The 20,539-nt window shown below is 36.1% G+C and overlaps 2 protein-coding genes and 1 pseudogene across 2 annotated transcripts; all 3 read left to right on the top strand.

Moving 5' to 3' along the window:
* The first annotated feature begins 293 nt into the window (after nucleotides 1-293).
* LOC112756337 (uncharacterized) lies at nucleotides 294-4,599 on the top strand. Its single transcript, XM_072232732.1, has 4 exons — nucleotides 294-365; nucleotides 459-509; nucleotides 613-3,394; nucleotides 3,497-4,599. Exons 3-4 carry the CDS (start codon nucleotides 1,231-1,233, stop codon nucleotides 4,597-4,599), a joined length of 3,267 nt encoding a protein of 1,088 aa, XP_072088833.1. The 5' UTR covers nucleotides 294-365; nucleotides 459-509; nucleotides 613-1,230.
* Nucleotides 4,600-4,631: 32 nt separating this feature from the next.
* On the top strand, nucleotides 4,632-5,159 carry LOC140183760 (uncharacterized). The gene is made up of 2 exons (XM_072232726.1): nucleotides 4,632-4,790; nucleotides 4,971-5,159. The coding sequence occupies exons 1-2, from the start codon at nucleotides 4,632-4,634 to the stop codon at nucleotides 5,157-5,159; spliced, it is 348 nt and encodes a 115-aa protein (XP_072088827.1).
* A 404-nt stretch (nucleotides 5,160-5,563) lies between these two features.
* On the top strand, nucleotides 5,564-8,100 carry LOC112702628 (uncharacterized; annotated as a pseudogene).
* Nucleotides 8,101-20,539: the final 12,439 nt, after the last annotated feature.

The following is a 20,539-nucleotide window of genomic DNA, read 5'->3' as shown; positions in this document are numbered from 1 at the left end:
AGATCCATTAAATAACATATTATTTTATACTTTTTCAATATATGTTACAATAATTTGTTTGTTTGATTTTTAGGTTTCGCTTAGCAACCAAAATTGGTGGCAATTGCCAAGAAATCATTAAAAAAAATACTTGGATTGAACTTAGTATACAAAATTTTGTTATTTTGAACCATGGACTATGTATGTACATTCTTCATGGACGACAGAAAATCTACCCATTGTTAACATGGACATTGTCCATGTCGACTCATGCACGTTGCTAATAATGTATTGCTTACTGGAAATTAATGCAGTTATACATGCATTTGATGATACTGGAGTAGACTCTGACTACGTACATAACTCCAGGACAAATGAGCATGAAGGTACTACTCTATGATTCATGCATTACTTAATCCTCTCATAACAATAATCAACTTCGTTTGCTAACATAAACTTTGGCCATTCTTGCTGAATAGGTCCACACCAACTTTCTCTAGTCGAGTCGGCAGAGTCGATTTGGGAGGAAGGTAACTGATCTCTCCTATATAGCCTGCATGCTGTGTTTTATAAATAACTCATTTCGCACTGCATCTTCTCAGTTAAAAATGACAAGCGTTATATGTACTTCAGATACTTGGGATGCTGGAGATGCAATCCATCGTTGCATGTTCTGCAATGCATGCATGTGGGAAGGGGAAAAGTTGGCTAAAAGCAGGAGCAGCAGAATTCCTCGATTTGGGCTTTGCTGCATGGATGGAAAGGTACAATTGCCGTTACTTACCCAGGTCCCTGCAATTCTACAAGACCTCCATCGTGGGCATGACGACAAAGGTAGGTACTTCAGGAAGAATATCCGTAAGTTTAATTCCATGTTTGCGTTTACGTCAATGGCTGGAAAGGTTAACCGAGGCATTAACAATGGCACGGCTCCACCGACTTTTTCAATTAATGGTCAGAACTACCATTCAATTGGAAGCCTGATCCCTAACAACAATGAAAGGCCGAGATTTGCGCAACTGTACATCTATGACACAGATAATGAAGTGTCTAATCGGATACTTGCTGTGAGGTACATCATTCAAGGTTACATACACCATAGATTATACCTTGCAAACACATTTATAGATGTCTAGATGTACATACTTACCAAGTGTTTAAATGTATGTCGCACTTAATACTTGAAACAATTGTAGGTCGGGTGAAATAATCAACAAACTTGAAACTGAAATCGTGTCTGAACTCACTAAGATGCTGGACATGTGCAATCCTCTTGCCAAGAGTTTTCGCTTTGCTCGAGATAGGTTCGCTGATAGCGAGCCTTCAGAAATTAAAATGAGGCTGATTAGGAAGCGGGAAAAGGATGGAAGAGTGTACAACTTACCCACTGCGTCTGAGGTTGCCATCCTGATAGTAGGTGACATTGACGACTCAATCCTTGATAGAGATATTATTATTCAGTCCACAGAAAATAAGTTGCAAAGAATAGATGTTCTACACCCGTTGTACTTGGCTCTTCAATATCCGTTGATATTTCCATACGGTGAGGATGGATTCAGGACAGGTATTCAGACATCTACTAGATATGACCTGAATGGTATAAAGAAACGTAAGACGATAAGTATGAGAGAGTTTTTTTCATACCGTATACAGATGAGGTTCAATGAGTCCCCAATCATGTTACAATCTATGAGGTTGTTCCAACAATTTCTGGTCGATGCGTACACGATGATTGAGGCTGAACGGCTTAGTTTTATCAGACATAACCAACCCAAACTAAGGGTGGACAAATATATTGCACTGCATGAGTCATTGGTTAGGGGAGAGGCAAGTGCTGTTGCAACTGGACAGAGGATTATACTACCGAGTAGCTTCACTGGCGGTCCTCGGTACATGTTCAACAATTGCAAGGATGCATTTGCAATTTGCAAATATGCAGGTTATCCTAGCTTTTTCATAACAATTACTTGCAATCCTGAATGGGATGAGATAAAACGTTCGTTAAAAGACACAGGGTTAAAAGCACAAGACCGTCCTGACATTGTATCGAGGATTTTTAACCTAAAGCTCGGTCAGTTGATAGCTGACTTCAAGCATGGTCAATTCTTTGGCAAGATAACGGCATGTAAGTTTAATGAAATCTATTATGTTATACATGTATCAAAATTAAAGCCTAACAATGAGTTGGTCTCTACAGACGTCTGCACAGTAGAATTCCAAAAGCGGGGACTCCCACATGCGCACATACTGCTGTTCATGCATCCTCTATCCAAGCCTAAGTCACTAGATGATATTGACAAACTAATCTCAGCTGAGATTCCAGACAAGATCAAGAGGCCAAAACTTTATGGGGCAGTTGAAAAGTACATGGTCCATGGCCCGTGTGGCAGGTATAATAGTAAAAGCCCCTGCATGTTGAACGGTCGGTGCTCAAAGTATTATCCCAAGCCCTTTAGATCAAGGACAATGATTGATGATGGTGGGTTCCCCAAGTATAAGAGGACGGATAATGGTCGGATAGTCACAAAGAATAATACGGCCCTCGATAATTCATATATTGTACCATACAATCCATCACTACTACTGAAATACGGTTGCCATATAAATGTTGAGCACACCTGCCAAACGTCCGCAATAAAGTATTTGTTTAAGTACGTTCACAAGGGCAATGATCGGGTAACTGCTTCTTTCTACCAAACCAATGTAGACGGTGAGTCTGAACAAGTGGTAGATGAGATACGCAACTATTATGATTGTCGGTATATCTCAGCCTGTGAGGCAGCTTGGCGCATTTTTGGGTATGACATCCAACAGAAGGAACCTTCGGTTATCAGGCTTCCTTTTCATTTGCCAAATGAACACCCTGTTATATTCAGGGATTACGAAAACATTGTTGATGTAATAGATAGGGTTGATGGCAAGCTAACAAAGCTATTGGCCTGGATGCTTGCGAATAGGTTGTTTCCTTATGGTCGTACTCTTACATACAGTCAATTTCCTAACAAATTTGTATGGAAAGATGACATATCCATGTGGATGCCAAGGAAACAAGGATTCTCCATTGGTAGGATTTCGCATGTTCCCCGCGGCAACGGCGAGGATTATTACCTGCGACTTTTGCTCAACATACAAAAGGGATGCCTCAGCTATGTTCATTTGCGCACAGTCAACGGGGTTGTGTATGGTTCCTTCAAGGAAGCATGCTATGCATTGGGGTTATTGCAAGATGATAAGGAATTCATTGATGCTATAATAGAAGCAAGCACGTGGGCCTCTGGAAACTACTTGCGTGACCTGTTCGTGGTGCTCTTACTATCTAACAACGTTGTAAGACCCGAGGTTGTTTGGGAGCAGTGTTACCATGTATTGTCCGAGGATATCTTATTCTGTCATAGAAAAAATATGCAGTGTGCAGGTATGGTCGTCATTAACATGATTTCTTTGGTAAATATGATGTATGATGGTTCAAATCTCTATTTGTAACAGATCGGTATCATTTTTTCATTATTTTTATTAGATCTTGAACTTTCACCGGAACAAATTATGAACATGACACTTGCGAAAATTGAGGACAAGCTTCAGGGTAATGGAAGATCTCTTAAAGAGTTTGACAAGATGCCTTACCCAAGTTCGGACGTTATTGATGGCTTAGAGGATCGACTCCTACTAGATGAGCTGAACTTTGATGTCGATGCCCTAACTAAGGAGCTTAACAACAACCTATCTAATATGAACATAGGTCAAAGAAAAGTATTTGATGTCATCATACAGGCAGTCAATGGTAACGCCGGAGGATTCTTCTTTGTTTATGGCTGCGGTGGTACCGGTAAGACGTATCTATACAGGACTCTATCAGCTGCAATTCGAAGCAAAAAGGGCATTGTACTGAATGTTACATCCAGTAGGATTGCTTCTTTATTGCTTCCAAATGGACGCACAGCTCATTCAAGGTTTAAGATACCGTTGGAGTTGACAGAGGACTCAGTATGTTGCATTAAGCAAGGTACATCTTTGGCCAAGTTGATATGCAAAGCTAGACTTATTATATGGGATGAGGCACCAATGCTCAACAAACTTTGCTACGAAGCACTCGACAAGTGCTTTCGTGACATCCTGAGCTCAGAACCATATTATAATGCAGAATTACCTTTTGGAGGTAAGGTCGTGGTACTAGGAGGTGACTTTAGACAGATTCTTCCAGTCATTCCAATGGGCTCCCGTCAAGATATTGTTCATTCAGCTATCAATGCTTCGTATCTATGGCAACACTGTACTGTTCTAACCCTGACAGTGAACATGCGTTTAACTATTGGACCAACAGATAAAGCTGTGGATGATGTTACTGAGTTCTCAAAATGGCTGTTGGATATTGGGGATGGCTTGGTTGGGGATTCTATGGATGGGGAGTCAGAGGTGCATATTCATCCTGACATATTGATACATGATTCAATTCGTCCCTTTGATGATATGGTTGAGCTTGTATACCCTAACCTCTTGGCTAATATTACTCAGCCATCGTACTTTAAACATCGATCCATCCTTGGTCCTACATTAGAGGTGGTCAATGAGGTGAATACGCTCATAATGGATCGTTTGGAAGGGGATGAAAAATTTATTTAAGCTGTGATAGTTTGTGTGTTGAGGAAGGAAACATGGAGTCAGACTTGGACACAATTACACCGGATGTTCTTAATGCTATTAGCTGCTCTGGTTTGCCCCCACATCAACTAACTCTAAAAGTAGGTGTGCCAGTCATGCTATTGCGCAATATTGACCAGTCCAACGGTCTATGTAACGGGACAAGATTACAAGTACGGAAACTAGGAAATCATGTCGTTGAGTGCATGACGTTAACATGAAACAAGGTTGGTCAGGTAGTCATAATACCGCGAATGGATATGATTCCTACCAACCAAGGTCTGCCGTTTAGGTTTCAGAGGAGACAATTCCCAATTATTGTGTCCTTCGCAATGACGATTAATAAGTCACAGGGACAAACTTTGACCACGGTTGGGTTGTACTTGCCAAGGCCAGTTTTTTCGCACGGCCAGCTGTATGTTGCACTATCAAGAGTAAAGTCAAAGAATGGACTCAGAGTGTTAATTCAGAATAACAAATGCAACGTGACCACTTCGACAATCAATGTGGTCTACAGGGAAATATTCGAGAATATCCACTAGACAGTAAAATCGATAACTATTCACATTCATGTCATAGTGAAATCGTCGAATTGTTAGGCTATTACAGGCAATATCTACCTTCAAATTTGTCCTACTTGCTAATCCAATCTACAAAATAACTGAGAAAACTTATAACTCATACTCTGTGAAACACTGCTAAATGTAAGACACGAACATACATTTGTCATATTCTCAAAATAATTACTCGCGAATGATTTTCTAGACCGATGCCGTGCAACGCACGGGCTAATGCACTAGTGGTAGAGTGAAAGAAAGACACACATCATCATCGTTTCTGATCCCCCGCCCCTCATGGCCTCACCCTTCAATCTCTATACTCAAATTAACGCACCCTTTTATAAGTCCATCATCCACATTACATTCCTCACTTCTCAGATCACCATTCTCTCGGACAAGGAACAAACAAAAACAAACACTAGAGTTTCTCCCTTTTTCTTTTATTTGTTTGATTTTATTTCCGATCTTGTCCCTTCACTGGAGCTGTTGAAACGCGGTCGTTTCGGGGCCATCGCTGCTGAGTTTGAGATTGGAAATGGTGGGAGGAGGGAGCAGGAGGGAGGAGGCGCCGGTCATAAACAGCTCCAACGTGTTCGCGGCGCTCGGAAGCCTCAAGAAGAAGAAGAAGAAGCCTGAGATTCTGAGAAGGAACAGGCTTCATCCAAGGGGAGAGCCTCCTCGTCCTCTTCCACCGCCGCTTCCTCCGCCGCACAACAGCAGGAGAAAAAGGAGGTTTTCTGGGCCCCGGCGCCACTCACGTCGAAGTCATGGGCTGACGTTGACGACGAGGATGATGACGACTACTACGCCATCACCGCTCCACCTCAATCCGTTTGGGGCGCTCCTGTTGCTGCTGCAGTTGAATCCGAGGCCCATGCTGAGGTGAACATAAAACTTTGAGCATTATTTCTTTTTTAATTGGATTATTCTATTTATGTGTGTTGGATCACTACTGCTGAAACTTGATATGCAATGGCTTGAATCGTTTATTTTTTAACTATGGATGGTGATGATCGTTGCCTTTATGCAGAGAGTGTAATTTTTTTCTTTTATTATTGTGTTTTTTATTTTTGAATTCGTTAGTCCTGTGGCATGGATAGCGACTAGACTTGGAAAAGGTGGATTAGCTGAGCTGTTCATGTTCTCACATTCAGTAGGTGTTTTGATTGTGTTGTCTGTGTTCTGTTAGTTGGATGTGTTAGGCAATGCTGTTTTGAAGGTTGGATTGGATGGGTTTAATGGTGTCTTTGAGGAGAAAGAGTTGCGTTGAATGTTATTGCATGCATGATTGGAAAGAAAGCTGAGTGTTTCTTTTTATATCTTAAAGATATAATGTTGGATATTCTGTTTGATAATGAGGATCCTGGATTCTGGTCTTGTTCTGGATATCTAGCTCTGGGAAGGTATTTATGATCCTTGTTGAATTGTCATTTATGTGATTTGTGTTAATGGTCTAACGATCTGTAATCTGTATGCTTGGATTTGATGACGTTGTAGCTTGTCGGTTTAATGATTTGGAATCTGATTAGATTAATATGCATTTGATGACTATTTGTCGGTTTGCCGATTTGTTATTCTCATTTCCGGATTTGCAATTTGGTTCTGCAAGCTCAAGTTTCCACGTGTTCAATCTTGCATAGTTAAAATGATTGTGTCTTCACCCATAACTATAATGTTTTAACGTAGATGATATCATGTAGCATGGACTTGCCCTTCACGTCCCATTTGGAGTAGTGAAAGCTGAAAGCTGCATAACTGGGCACTTAATTGTTAATTTGTTTTGGCCTTAATGGCAAATTAATAACATAGAAGATGGTTATTATTGTTTCATTGAGACATTGAGCTTCACATTGACTAACTGCAAGACATGTGAATGATTTAATAGCAGGAAAGCGATAGTGAGATAGAAGGCCTTGATGATGCTGAGGATGAACATGAAAATGATTTAGAAGTGCCAGTAGAGCCTGAAACTGTTGTTAAGAAGCCTCGTGAACCTTCGTTGTCTACCAAGGAAACTGAAGAGCAACTTTCAAAGAAGGAATTGAAGAAAAAGGAGCTTGAAGCTATTTTAGCAGAGCTAGGATTGCAAAAAGAACCCGGAAGCCAGGCTGACTCCCATGGTAATATGATGTTTTTGATCTTGTGAAAGAAAAAAAGAAAAAAGATATTATAATTATCTTAGTTCTTTCAAGGAGGTATCTATCTTTTCGGAATTTGTTATTGATTTAACCATGTTGGCTACAAGAATGCTATTTAAATATCTAAAGTATTAAGTTGAGGCTTGAACTTGCTCATGCAAACATTCGCCAATACATTTGCAAGCCCTGCTAAGATGACTGATTATATAGAAATTTCTTACTTGGAATCTTTTACCTGTCCTGGAAAATTCAAGTGCTGAGAAGAAGGTTGAGGATCGCAATGGTGAGTTAGAAAAGAAGGAGAATGCCACCAGTGAAAGCAAAAATGCAAAGAAGAAGAAGAAGGACAAATCTTCAAAGGAGCAGAAAGAATCGCAAAACCTGCCTGATTCTGTGGCTGATGGAAAGACAACTACGGAAACTGCTGGAACGGGGAAGGCAGAGGATGCACCTGTAACTGACGTGAAAGAGCGGCATAAGAAAGTTGCATCTATGAAGAAGAAAAAATCAAGGAGATGGATGCTGCTGCTAGGAGTGCAAGGCTTGCCGTGGCAAAGAGAAAAGATAAGGCGACTCACTACAATCAGCAGCCTGTGCGGTAAACAGGCTGACAAGTGGCAAAGTACTTGTATCTTGTCTTTGTTTATCCTTTTGTTTTGCCCTTTATATTTTCAGTCTTTCCATTATCATATATGGGCATATGCTCTTTGTTCATTTGCAAATGCAAAATAAACATCGATAGCGGCTTTAGATAAATTGACTATGAGCAAATTTATAATTTTACATGAGGGAAATAGGAGTATATGAATCTTTCACTCTGCTACTCTATGTGTACTTATCAAAGTTTTGAAGCAAGAAAGTATTATCCATTTTTCTGTCCCATTTGTTTCATTGTATGCGCATCTCCGAAAAAATTCTTGATGATGTTCATCTGATGTATCAGATGCCGTTAGAATACATCAACGCATTTTTTGAATTTGGGTTGCCTATAATTCCCTTCGGTCTCTCGGAATTTAAGAGAATTAGTAGCATGGTGCAATGTGAGCGTATCATTCTTGTCAAATCAAAGTTCTTTTAAGATTTGATATGGACAATGGAGTTGAAATGAATGGGCAAGATGTAATACTTATAGTAAGTAGAGTAACAAATGCTACAACCTATTAATTGGTTGAAGACAGTATAAACGAGAAACAGGAAAATTATAGGAGAAAAGTTTAATTAATTATTTAAAGGAAAAAATATAAAATATAAAATTTTCTCTTAAATTTTGGTCAAAATTTTAAAATTACTCTTAAATATTATTTTGTTTCAATTTTATCCCTAAAACTTTTAATTTGCATCAAGTATACCTCTAGTAATTTTTTGGAAAGTTTAGAACTAATCATTAATAATGCATAACAACTATGTCCGATTCTTTTTTGTGATTCAACTATGTTTGATTTGCTTATGTTAAAGGTTGTTCTTGTGAAATTATTGTTAAATAAGTTTAAAAGTTTTTGAAAAATTAATCACCACTCACCTAGAGTATATATGATGCAAATTGAAAACTTTAAGAATAAAATTAAAACTAAATAAAATTTAGAGATATTTTCTAATTTTTTAAAAAATTTTAAGGACAAAAAATATACTTTATTCTTGTTTAAAATACATCGTGTATTTTAAAATAGAAAGCACTAAGTTATTCATTTATAAATTAGCATGAATAAAAGTATCAAAATATAAACTTTTATTTTCTTAGTCAATTAATTTTGAGTTCAAATGTTGAATTAAAAAAAAAACTATGATGTGAAGTGAATAAAACAGATAGTACCAAAATACAATGATACAGTATGTAAAAAATAATTTTTTTTTGGTGACTATGTAGAAAATAAATTGAATACTAAAGATTCTGTTGATAGCACCAAAATTACTTAAAATTGACATAAGAGGTTCAGTAATACGACACAAAAAAATATTGAATCTTTCTAAAAAAATATCACAAATTCAATGAATTGAATAATTATCTCATATATAAAACAAAACATAAAAATCTACAAAATAACACTGAAATATCTTCACTCTAGCCTCAAAATTTTTAATTAAATGATGTGATAAAACTAAACTTATTTCATAAAGACTTGAGTTCATATTCACAAATTTTAATAGAAAAGAGAATAAGCGAAAAAATATGTAGATAATGTAGCGAAATTAAGTAGAACAAATGCAAAAATTTGAAAGAGAATGAACAGTGGCATTTATGTATAAGAAGACGACGACATAAAACAACACATAAATTTTTAAAGAATAACAACGAAATGTCATCACTTTAACACCAAAATTTTCAACTAAATGATGTGATGGCACTAAGAATTTATTTCATGAAGAAATGAGTTGCATATTTACAAATTTTAATAGAAAAAATAAGTGAAAAAAATAAGTAGATAACACAGCGACATTAAGCTGAACAAGTACGAAAAATCGAAAGAGAATGAACAGTGTTATTTACGTATAAGAAGAAGCCAACGATGACAATGATAATAATGACGATGATGGAGGAGGAGGAGGAGAAATCAAATGAAAAAAGAAGAAGGCGGAAGAGGAAGTGGTAACCACAACCACAATAACAAGAGAAAAATTAGAAAAATGGAGGAGGAGGACGAGAAGAAGAAGCAGCAGCAAGAGTGTGTAAGTGAGATGATGAAGAAGAACCATGATAAAAAAAAAAGTGCAATCAGGGCAAGTGGCGCTTGATGTGAAAACCATTATAACAACTTAGTTAAACTTGGGCATGTAAGTTATCTGGAGTTGGTTGTAGAGCATTATTTTTCAGTATATATACTCTTAATAATTTAATTTTGATGCACTGTCACTATAAAACAGTTTTACATGTGCATCTAAATACGTAATGCCACATCATGAAAAACTACTATTTTCATTCATGTAAGAATGGTCATCCAAAAAGACGAATGTGATTGTACAACTGTATAAAATATTTTACGTGGTTAGTGCATCAAAATTAAACTCTTACTCTTATATTTCTATGTCAAAAGTAAAAATATGGTATAATATTGAGCATTATACTGAGCTAAATTAAATTATTGTATGTGTTAAGTTGAACAAAATTACCTTATTTAACTCAATATTTATAATATCTAAATAAAAAATATATATAATTTTATGTATATAATCTTTATAATTATATATTTATTACATCTAATATTATATATTTATATAAACAATAATTAATAAATATAAACAAAAGCCAAAATAGACAAATTATGACTTCTTTTAATCCCTAATTTTAGAACTAAATGTTTTGGTATATAATTAAGAATGCATAGGATGAACTAGTACAAAGGAAGAAAAATGTAAGATAAATGAATGATCTGGTAAAGGCATAGAATGAACAAAATTTATTTTGTATATTACTCAATTTTTGAATAAGACTTTTTAATTAAGAACTCTTGCTTATATGTATTTTGTATAAAAAAAAAGTACCAACTTTTTAAATTACGAATAAATATTTTTTAAAGACAAATAATATAATGAACATAAATAAGTTACACATTTTAAAGAATGTATAGTCAACAAAGATATTTTTTATTAGCATTAACTTAAAATTGTAAAATAGCATGGAGCATTACTTTCTCTCTTTCTTTCTTTTTTCCTTTTTAATTTAGTTTGAAGGAATTAATAATTGTATTAGTTCCGATGTTTAATAGCTATTATTTTCATTGATTGCATGAATGGTCATCCAAAAAGACTGAATGCGATTGCAGAAATGTATAAAATATTGTACATTATCAATGCATCAAATTAAACTCATATTATATATCAAAAGTAAAAATATGGTATAACATTGAGCATTATACCAAGCTAAATTAAATTATTGTATGTGTTAAGTTGAGCAAAATTATCTTATTTAACTTAATATTTATAATATCTAAATAAAAATATATATAATTTTATGTATATAATATTTATAATTATATATTTATTAATCTAATATTATATATTTATTTAAACGATAATTAATAAATATCAACAAAAGCTAAAACAGACAAGTTATGACTATCTTTAATTCTCAATTTTAGCACTAAATATTTTTGTATATAATTAAAAATACATAGAATGAACTAGTACAAAGGAAAAAAAATGTAAGATAAGTGAATGATCTGGTAAAAGCATAAAATGAACAAATTTTATTTTGCATCTTACTAAATTTTTGAATAAAACTTTTTAATTAAGAGCTCTTGCTTATATGCATTTTGTGTAAAAAAAGTACGAAATTTTTAAATTACGAATAAATACTTTTTAAAGACAAATAATATAACAGACATAAACAAGTTACACACATTTTAAAGAATGCATAGTTAACAAAGATATTTTTATTAGAAATAACTTAGAATTGTAAAATATCATGGAGCATTACTCTCCTTCTTTTTTTTTTCTTTTTAATTTAGTTTGAAGGGATTGGTAATTGTGTTAGTTCCAATGTTTAATATGAAATTTTGGTTTCAAATTTGTAATTCCAAAGTAAATACCCATAGTCGACCCTGAGATTTACGTAAATATTCAATGTAATCCTCAAGATCCTGACTTTCTTGTTGTAGTCCTCCAGATAGAGCTCCGAACACTCAAAGTGGTCCTTGGACATATTTCTGGTGATCAATTATCACCGCAGCACTGACGTGGCCTCTATTTGCCACGCTGGAGGGGTCCAAAACGTCGTCGTTTTGGTTTGGCGCTGTTGATAGCCAAAGACGACGCCATTTAGATGTTATTCGTTGGGTTGAAAAAGTTGAGAGAAGAAGTAATCCGACCGAAGGTTGTTTTCGTTCTTCCCCTCCTTCAGCAGAAGCACGAGGTTCCGACTTTGTGATCGGACTCAAGGTAACCTTCCTTTTTTTTACTTTGCATTTTCAATACAGTGTTGATTGATGATATGCAAGTTGTTAGTGTGGTTGAGGTTTCGGGAGTTTTGGTATCATTGTAGTGTCTACGGTTTGAAGGTTGGCTGGGGTTTGGGGGGTTGCTCCATTTAACCCGAATGAAACAAGGATGAAACAGGAATATGATAAAGGATGTATGCAGGATTGAAAAAAATGTGTTCTTGTGGTGCTGATGTTTTTTTATATAATGCATTAGTAGGCTTTCAAATTCTGTCTGTATTAAGTGAAATTTTTAAATTTCTTGCAGGTGGAAGAGAGGTTGGACATCATGTTTCATCATGGGGGTGACTTCAAAAAGAATGCAGAAGGGATTATGGTATATTATCCGGACAACAAAGCCTGTTTAGGTGATCTAGACACTGATACTCTAGATATCTTCTTCATACGGAACTACCATAAGGAGCTTGGGTACAATGACATAAAGCATTACTGGTGGCATGTTCCTAGAAAAGGCTTGGATAATAGGTTGAGGAATATAAACGGTGACAAAGAGATAAGAGAGATAGTAAATTGTGCTAGGACAAATGAGGGAGTGATTGATGTATATTTCGAGCATGGAGTGTCAGTGCCGGAGGTGTTAGAGGGAGATAACACAGTTGTGTACTTGGATGACGATGGTGGAGAGGGGTGTAATGCTCCTACAGATGCTGATGTGAGTCCCTCACTCAATGAAACTCATGCACTCATAGTTGCGCCCACCCCGAAGGTTGTACCCAATAATTCTTGCAAATCCAGTCCCAACAAAAACAAGACATCTCCATGGCAAACACAACCATCACACTCCAAAACCAAAGTTCACATCACATTTAAGGTCACACAGCCACCACCAGTGTCAAGGACTCCAACCCAACCCAAGATGCCTACAAAAAACACTAATCCTCCCTTTGATGTGTCTTCTGACTCCTCTGACAGTGAAAAGGATAGCCTGTTTAAGCCAGGTCCGGACTAGGGTAGTTCCTCTGATTATGAGGCTGCAATGAATGATCATAAAACTGGGAGTAGGATTAGGATAAATAAGGTACAAACAGAGGTGGGATCCAGAAATATGAATCCACTATGTAAAGGGAAGGAGAAGATATTGCATGAAGACAATGGTTTGGTGCAGGAGGTGAGCGACGATGAAGTTGATCTTGGGTCCATGGGTTGTGTTGATGAAAGTGCAGAGGATGGACTAGACTCAGGTGTTGACTTAGATGACACCAATTCTTGGCACTTAGAGAAGATGAAGACACCTCCAAACTCAGAAGATGAGTTGGAGGAAGGAAATTATTCTGAGAAGGCATATTTGCTCTTTAGGGAGGGTGCAAGGTTTGGAGAGCTACATCTTGAGGTTGGCATGAAGTTCGAAACGAAATGGGAATTCAGAGAAGCTATGAGGGAATACGCAATCCAAGAGGGTAGAAGTATAAATCTAGTGAAAAATGATAACATAAGGTGCAAGGCGGTGTGTAAGGTCATGGAGTGTCCATGGGTGGCTTATGCATCAAGAGACCATGAGGACACGTGTTGGCAAATTAAAACCTTCAACGATGACCACACTTGTCCAAGAGAGGACAAGAATAGGGCTGCCAACAGAAATTGGGTATGCAGCAAGCTTGTAAAGAAGGTGATAAAGTATCCAAATTTTAGACACTGCGAGGCTACAACTTACTTTAAGACACGGTTTGATTTGACACTGAATAAGAATTCAATCTCGAGGGCATTAATGGTTGCTAGAAGTGTGGTGTATGGTGATGAGAAAGAGCAATATAGGATGGTTCGGGATTATGGTATTACGCTGTTGAAGACCAATCCCAGTTCCACTATGCAAATATGTACCACCCCACAACCAGACGGTGAAGTGACCTTTGATAGGATGTATATGTGCTTAAGCAGCTGTAAAAATAGGTTCAAGGCTGGCTGCCATCCTTTGATAGGGCTGGATGGTGCATTCTTGAAGACAAGGTTTGGTGGCCAGATTTTGTCAGCCATGGGGTTAAATGCAAATCACCATATCTATGTAATAGCTTGGGCTATTGTCAGAGTGGAGAATACAGATACATGGAGATGGTTTCTTGAGCTACTTCATCAGGACTTGGGTTACTATAAAGATCACGACTGGTGCTTTATATCAAATATGCAAAAGGTATGGAGCACTTGTACTTGTTGTCCTTCTTTGATTCTATTGGATAATAATGGTTATATGCTTATATGGAGAACTTGTAATTATGCTGTTATACAAAGATTGCTGCTAGATGTGACAAATAGGAATTGGTTATCTGATTAATTAGGGTGTCCAATAAACTTATTATATACTTATGAAGTTTAGGGGACCATTATAGGGATATTTATTAAATGTCAGGGACTTTTATGGGTCACGACTATAAAGCCAGGGACGTATATGTGCACATTACTTTTGTAGTTATATATGTATAATGTTTCATGAAACTAGCAGGGACTGATATCAGCAGTGAAAGAGGTGATGCCTGACGTGCATCACCGTTTCTGCGTCTAGCATTTATGAAAAAATTTCAACAAGAATTGGAAGGACTTACAGCTACGTGGGCTTTTGTGGGAATGTGTAAGGGCAACAACTTACCAAGTGTTCAAGGATGGAATGGACAAGATCAAAAGATTATATGCGGATGCTTGGGTATATTTAGAGAAGTGGCCGATGGATGCTTGGACCATAAGCTTATTTAGCCATAAGCCGAAGTTGAATAGCATATGTAACAACGAATGCGAGGTGTTCAATGCTAAGATCAAGAATGCAAGAGCCAAACCCATCATAACATTGCTGGAGGAGGTAAGAATGTTTGTTATGCACACCATAGCGAAGAACAAGGTAAAACTGAAGCATCACACTGGGAAGCTCACACTGGTTATAAAGAGCAGGCTGGAAAAAGTTAGGAAAGAGTCTAAGAATTGAAAGCCTATTTGGACCAGGGATAACGGATATGAAAAATTTGAGGTGCAAGGACATCCAGCTAACCATGTTATGGACATAGGAAAAAGATTGTGTACCTGCCAATTTTGGATGCTTACGGGTAAGTTGCTTGTGTATAACACTTGTCTTTATGCATAACAATTACTTCCGTGTGTGCACGCTTGTGCTTCCCTCTCTCGTGTGAATAAGCAGCCAGAGGACTTCTGTCATAGATGGTTAACCATGGCATCATACAGGAAAACTTATAATCACCACATTAATCCAATTCCCGGACAACCACTATGGGAGCAAGCAGAGGATTGTAACAGGCCACACGCCCCTAAAATCAAGACAAAACATGGAAAACTAAAGACGAAGAGGAGGATGGATGCGAATGAGAAGAGTTGTTTTGGAACTAAGAAGCCTAAAGTTGATCCAAAACTGTTGAGTAACACCGAAGATGGTGTACATCTAAAAAGGCAGTTGGGGACCTTTACATGCAGTTTCTGTGGTGAAAAGGGACATACAAAGAGAGGCTACAAAAAGAAGAGGAATGCTGATGCTGCCACTGTTGCCGAAGCGGCTGAGAAGAAGAAGAAAGATGAAGGACATCTGCGCCTGAGCAGCAAGTTGAGCAGCCCCAAGACGATGGTGACCAAGCTGATGTGGAAAGCAATCCGTGGAGATCGAGATATCTCAACCTATTGCTTCTGACGAAGAGGATTCTCAAAAGATAACTGAAAACTTATATATTCATGCCTTTATTATTTAATTGGATCAATTATCCTTAATGCCAACTTTTTCTCTTATAGGATCCTGGTACGAAAAGGCCTTCGAAGCTGTCACCAAGAAGAAGATCTTCTCTGCTGGCAACCTCACCAACAGTGAACCCCTTGCAGGGTGCATCTTCAGCACAGCAACAAAGTATGCCAACTTGATGAAGTTCATCCCAACGCCAGGATTTAAGCGACCAAGAAATAAGAACTGAAGACTTTAGATAAATCTATTTAGGGTTTTCTGTTTTGTGTAATTAGTCTTTTCCAACGGACAATGACTAGATGGTGAATTGTGATCCTTTAGGGTTTTTTTGAGATGTCTTGCTTTTGAGGAAACTATTATAGCAGCTTCATGTTCCTTGGCTGCCTTTTATCTGTCTTTTGTTGTTTTTTTTTTATAAATAATGGAATTATCTTAATACACTATGCTTTGTGGTTTACCAATCACTTTTGTTGCCTTATTCACCTTTACTGATTATGGTTCATTTCATGCACAAACATAAATAATAATATTTTCATAGTTAACAACATTTTCATTCCATCAACAAGCAAATTTTTACATTTGTTGCTAACAGGGAACCCTAAACCACCAATTCATTCATCATTTACAATACAGGATAACTATCAACACTATCAATACAGACACAACTATCACTAACAACTGGGTAATCACTTTTTGCATATGGACATAATTCATCAAATTCCTCCTCATGTGTGGGAGCATTTCCAAGACCAGATTTGTTGGAAATGGATTTAGTTTTTGATGAAGATGCCACAAATTTTATAGAGAAATCATTGAAAACTGCATTTTCCTTAGTTACATAACCTAAACTAGATTTTTCAAACAATGGTTTTTGACTTGCAAGTAATTTGTCCAAGTTACTAGAACTTTGAGCAAATTTTGCTAAGTCACCATTCAACCTCTTAATCATTTCATTTAGTCTTTCATTTTCAGCAATAAGTTCATGAGAAGGATCCACAATATGCTTTCCTTTTAGTTTTTCAAGTTCAGATTTTAGAAATTTGTTTTCTTCAATAATATCCAAAGCACATTCAGTTTCCTTCACCTTTTCTGTCAAAAAATCATTTTCAGCTTTCAATATTTCTTTTTCAGATTTACACTTAGTGTATTTATCCAACAGTTTTGAAGAATTTAGTGTAAGATCATCAATAATAGCATGTAAATCATCTATAGACAAGTCATAATAATTTATCTCATCAAGATGATCATTACCAGTTATGAAGCAAATTTTGTCTTCACCTTCAGAATCTTCTTTCTCATTGGAGTCATTCTCAAGCTCCTCCCAAGATGCCATGAGCACTATTTTCTTTTATTTCTTCCCTTTGTCATCCTTCTTGAGTTTTGGATAGTTGAACTTAAAATGTCTAGCCTCCTTGCAATGATGACAAGTCACCTTGCTCAAGTCCTTCTTGTAATCCTTTGAGCTTGAACCCCTATCTTTGCCTTTGTTCTTCATTATCCTTTTAAGTCTCCTAACAAAAAACATAAGTTCATCATCTGAAATATCATCACTAGACTCACTCTCTTTTGCTTCTATTTTTTACTTGAGGGCTATTTCCTTTTTCTTTGAGTCCGGATTTGTGTGTGTGGCTTCATAGGCAAGGGGTTTTCCTTTCAGCTCATGATAGGTTATAGGGCTTACGTTATTGCTCTTGACTAGGACAGTGGCAGTAGTTTCTCATTCCATTGTGAGGCTTCTAAGGATTTTCTCACTAGGGTTTGTTCTGAATAGGTTGTTCCCAGAGCATCAAGGTTGTTAATTATGATTGAGAATTTCTCAAACACTTCATCAATGCTTTCTCCATCCTTCATATTAAACATCTCGTACTCTTTTCGCAGCATATCAATCCTCGTTTCTTTAACTTGCTTAGTACCTTCGTGTGTAACCTGGAGTTTCTCCCAGATTTCTTTGGCTGTCTTGCATCTAGACACCTTTTGGTACTCTTCAAAGCTGATAGCACAGTGAAGAAGGTTGATGGCTTTAGCATTCAGTTCCATTTTCTTCTTGTCATCATCATTCCATTCAGCTTCTTCTTTTGGAGTCACCACTCCATCAACACTTGTTTTTGTTGGAACTTTAGGACCACTTACAACAATCCTCCATATGTTGTAGTCAATGAATTGAATGAAAATCCTCATCCTCTCTTTCTAGTAGGCATAGTTCTTCCCGTTGAAAAAGGGTGGCCTGTTGTTTGACTGGCCTTCAGTTAGAGTATAGGCAACTGTGGTTGTGATACCAATTGAAGGTTGTAGAAGGCTCAGAGAAGAGGGGGTTGAATTTATGACCTTCTTTTTACTTTTATTAAATAACCCTTTAAAACAAACTTTCAATCTGAATCTGTTTGAACTCGGCAGTGGAAAATTTATGAGACAATTTTATTTTGTCTCATGAATATCAGAAAACAGAACAGAGCAGGGAAGAGAGAAGCTGACACCATCATGTATCCTGGTTCGGTTGCCTTGTGCAATACAACCTACATCGTTGTGGTGGAATTTCCACTATAGTTAAAGTATTACATACACTAATTCCATAGGATTGACACAATCCTTTCACACTCAAGTTCTAATCTAACTTGACTTGGTTATGATAATACCTAACTATACACTCTTAGTGCTCACCCAACTAAGAAAGGGGTACCTCACAGGTACAAGACACAAGACACAAAATCAACCTAAAAAAATCTGAAATCACTCTAGGCTTTTCATATTGTGTATCTCTCTGCCTTTTTCTTTCACTCTTAGGCTCTTTTAATGACTCTCTCATTCAGCCTTTTATTTTAAGAAATTACAGAAAGATAAACATTAAAAAGAGAATTACAATCTGTTAAACATGAAGGAGATTGATGCTTCAACAACCTCTTTGCTATGTGATGAACCAGATTTGCTTGCCTCTGATTTAGTTCCTCATTCTGGCGGAATGCCCCTTTGACTAGGAAGCACTGTCCAAGTTGATGAACTTCTTCAGAAAATACTCCTCAGAACAAAATCTCAAAACACTGGTTATCTCTCCTTAGCTTCTGAATGATAAAAAATATTTTTTTGTATCTCATTACATGTTGCTGAGTTGCTCTTTCCTATGTCAATCCTAGAGCAATGTGCTTCACCAACTCACCATATCACCTTTTCCAGTTAATCCTCAAATTAGGAACTTTAGTTCTGACCTTCTCTTGTTGATCGAAAGCCACAGGACAGGAAAACAAAATATTTTCAATGGTAAACCCAGATCTTGGCAATTGAAACACAACTTAGTCCCCAAGACACACTTATGACCGTAGATGCACAACATTGTAGACCAGAGATCATCTTTTCCATGTAACCCAAAAATGGATTGGAAGAATGTTGAAGTTGAAGAGAAGAAGATATGATGCATGTATAAGGAAATGAAATCACCTTTCAGCTTCTGACTTCTTGATACAGTTTGATGTGGGTGACTAGATTTTAACCTTTTTGCTTAACCTTCTCTTTCTTGCTTTTTTTGTGAAGAACTTAGGGAATAAGCTTTCTCTTTCTCTCTCTGAGTTCTGACTGAAGAGGAAAAAGTGAACGTTGCTTTACTAAAAGCAAAATGGAGGGATCAGCCTTGAGTGTTATCAAATTGGGCTTGGTTTGGCTCTTTCCTGGTTCAGTCCATTTGAATTCCTTGCTCAATCAATTTGGGCTTTAAGTGAGTTATAGCCCGTTTGTGTTTCTGGTTTGATCTCCATCCTATTGGGCTGCTTCTTTCTTTCTTTTTGGCTTGCAATACTTAACCAAGTTCAATTAAAACTAATTGGGTGTTTAACCCACTAACAATAATGTTTGTCATCATCAAATTAATTTAGTTAATTTCTTAATTCAACAATTGATTTATGGGAGTGACTGAAAGATATTTAGCTTTACAGCTTCAATTTCTCTCTTTCAAGTTCATATAATTTTAGTATTTTAAGTTTTCATTAATCCAATCGAAAACGGTCAATCAAGTCCGACTTTTAGAACCTTTAAAAATACACACAAAATAACTTGATTTATAATTTAATCCCATTAAAAACTGATGTAAAAATCACATATAATACATCGCTCAACAACATACTAAAAGGTACAAATAGTTTAAAGTCTTAAAAGACACAAAAAAAATACTTCTTTTAACAAAATTTCAATAGCTCATAACAGTTGATAGAATGAAAAGTTATATATCAAAGTGATAGACAATATTAAAAATTGCTAATAATATTAATTAATTACGATCGAGTGAAACAAAAAAGTGGAAGTAATAAAAAAAATACCATTAAAGATAATTTAAGAAATTGAATATAAAATTAAAAAAATATTTTTTATCTATTAGAATTATATATGAAAATAACGAGTATTTTGAATATAAATTTTTATCTCCATTTTAAATTAAATACTATTAAAAAATAATAAATAAATTTAATAATGCTTATAAATAGTTAATTTGTAATTAACGTTTAGAAATATTTATCTTTATTTTGTTATACATAATTTTTAAATATATTATTTAATTCAAATTTATAAATTTTATACGTTCTAAAGTTAAATAAATATTAAAATTTTTTATATTTGTTTTTAAATATTTTTATTTTTAATTTTTAA

The sequence above is a fragment of the Arachis hypogaea genome, chromosome 1, assembly GCF_003086295.3.
Source record: "Arachis hypogaea cultivar Tifrunner chromosome 1, arahy.Tifrunner.gnm2.J5K5, whole genome shotgun sequence".
Classification (NCBI taxonomy): Eukaryota; Viridiplantae; Streptophyta; class Magnoliopsida; order Fabales; family Fabaceae; genus Arachis; species Arachis hypogaea.
This window is presented reverse-complemented; position numbering and strand designations above follow the sequence as displayed.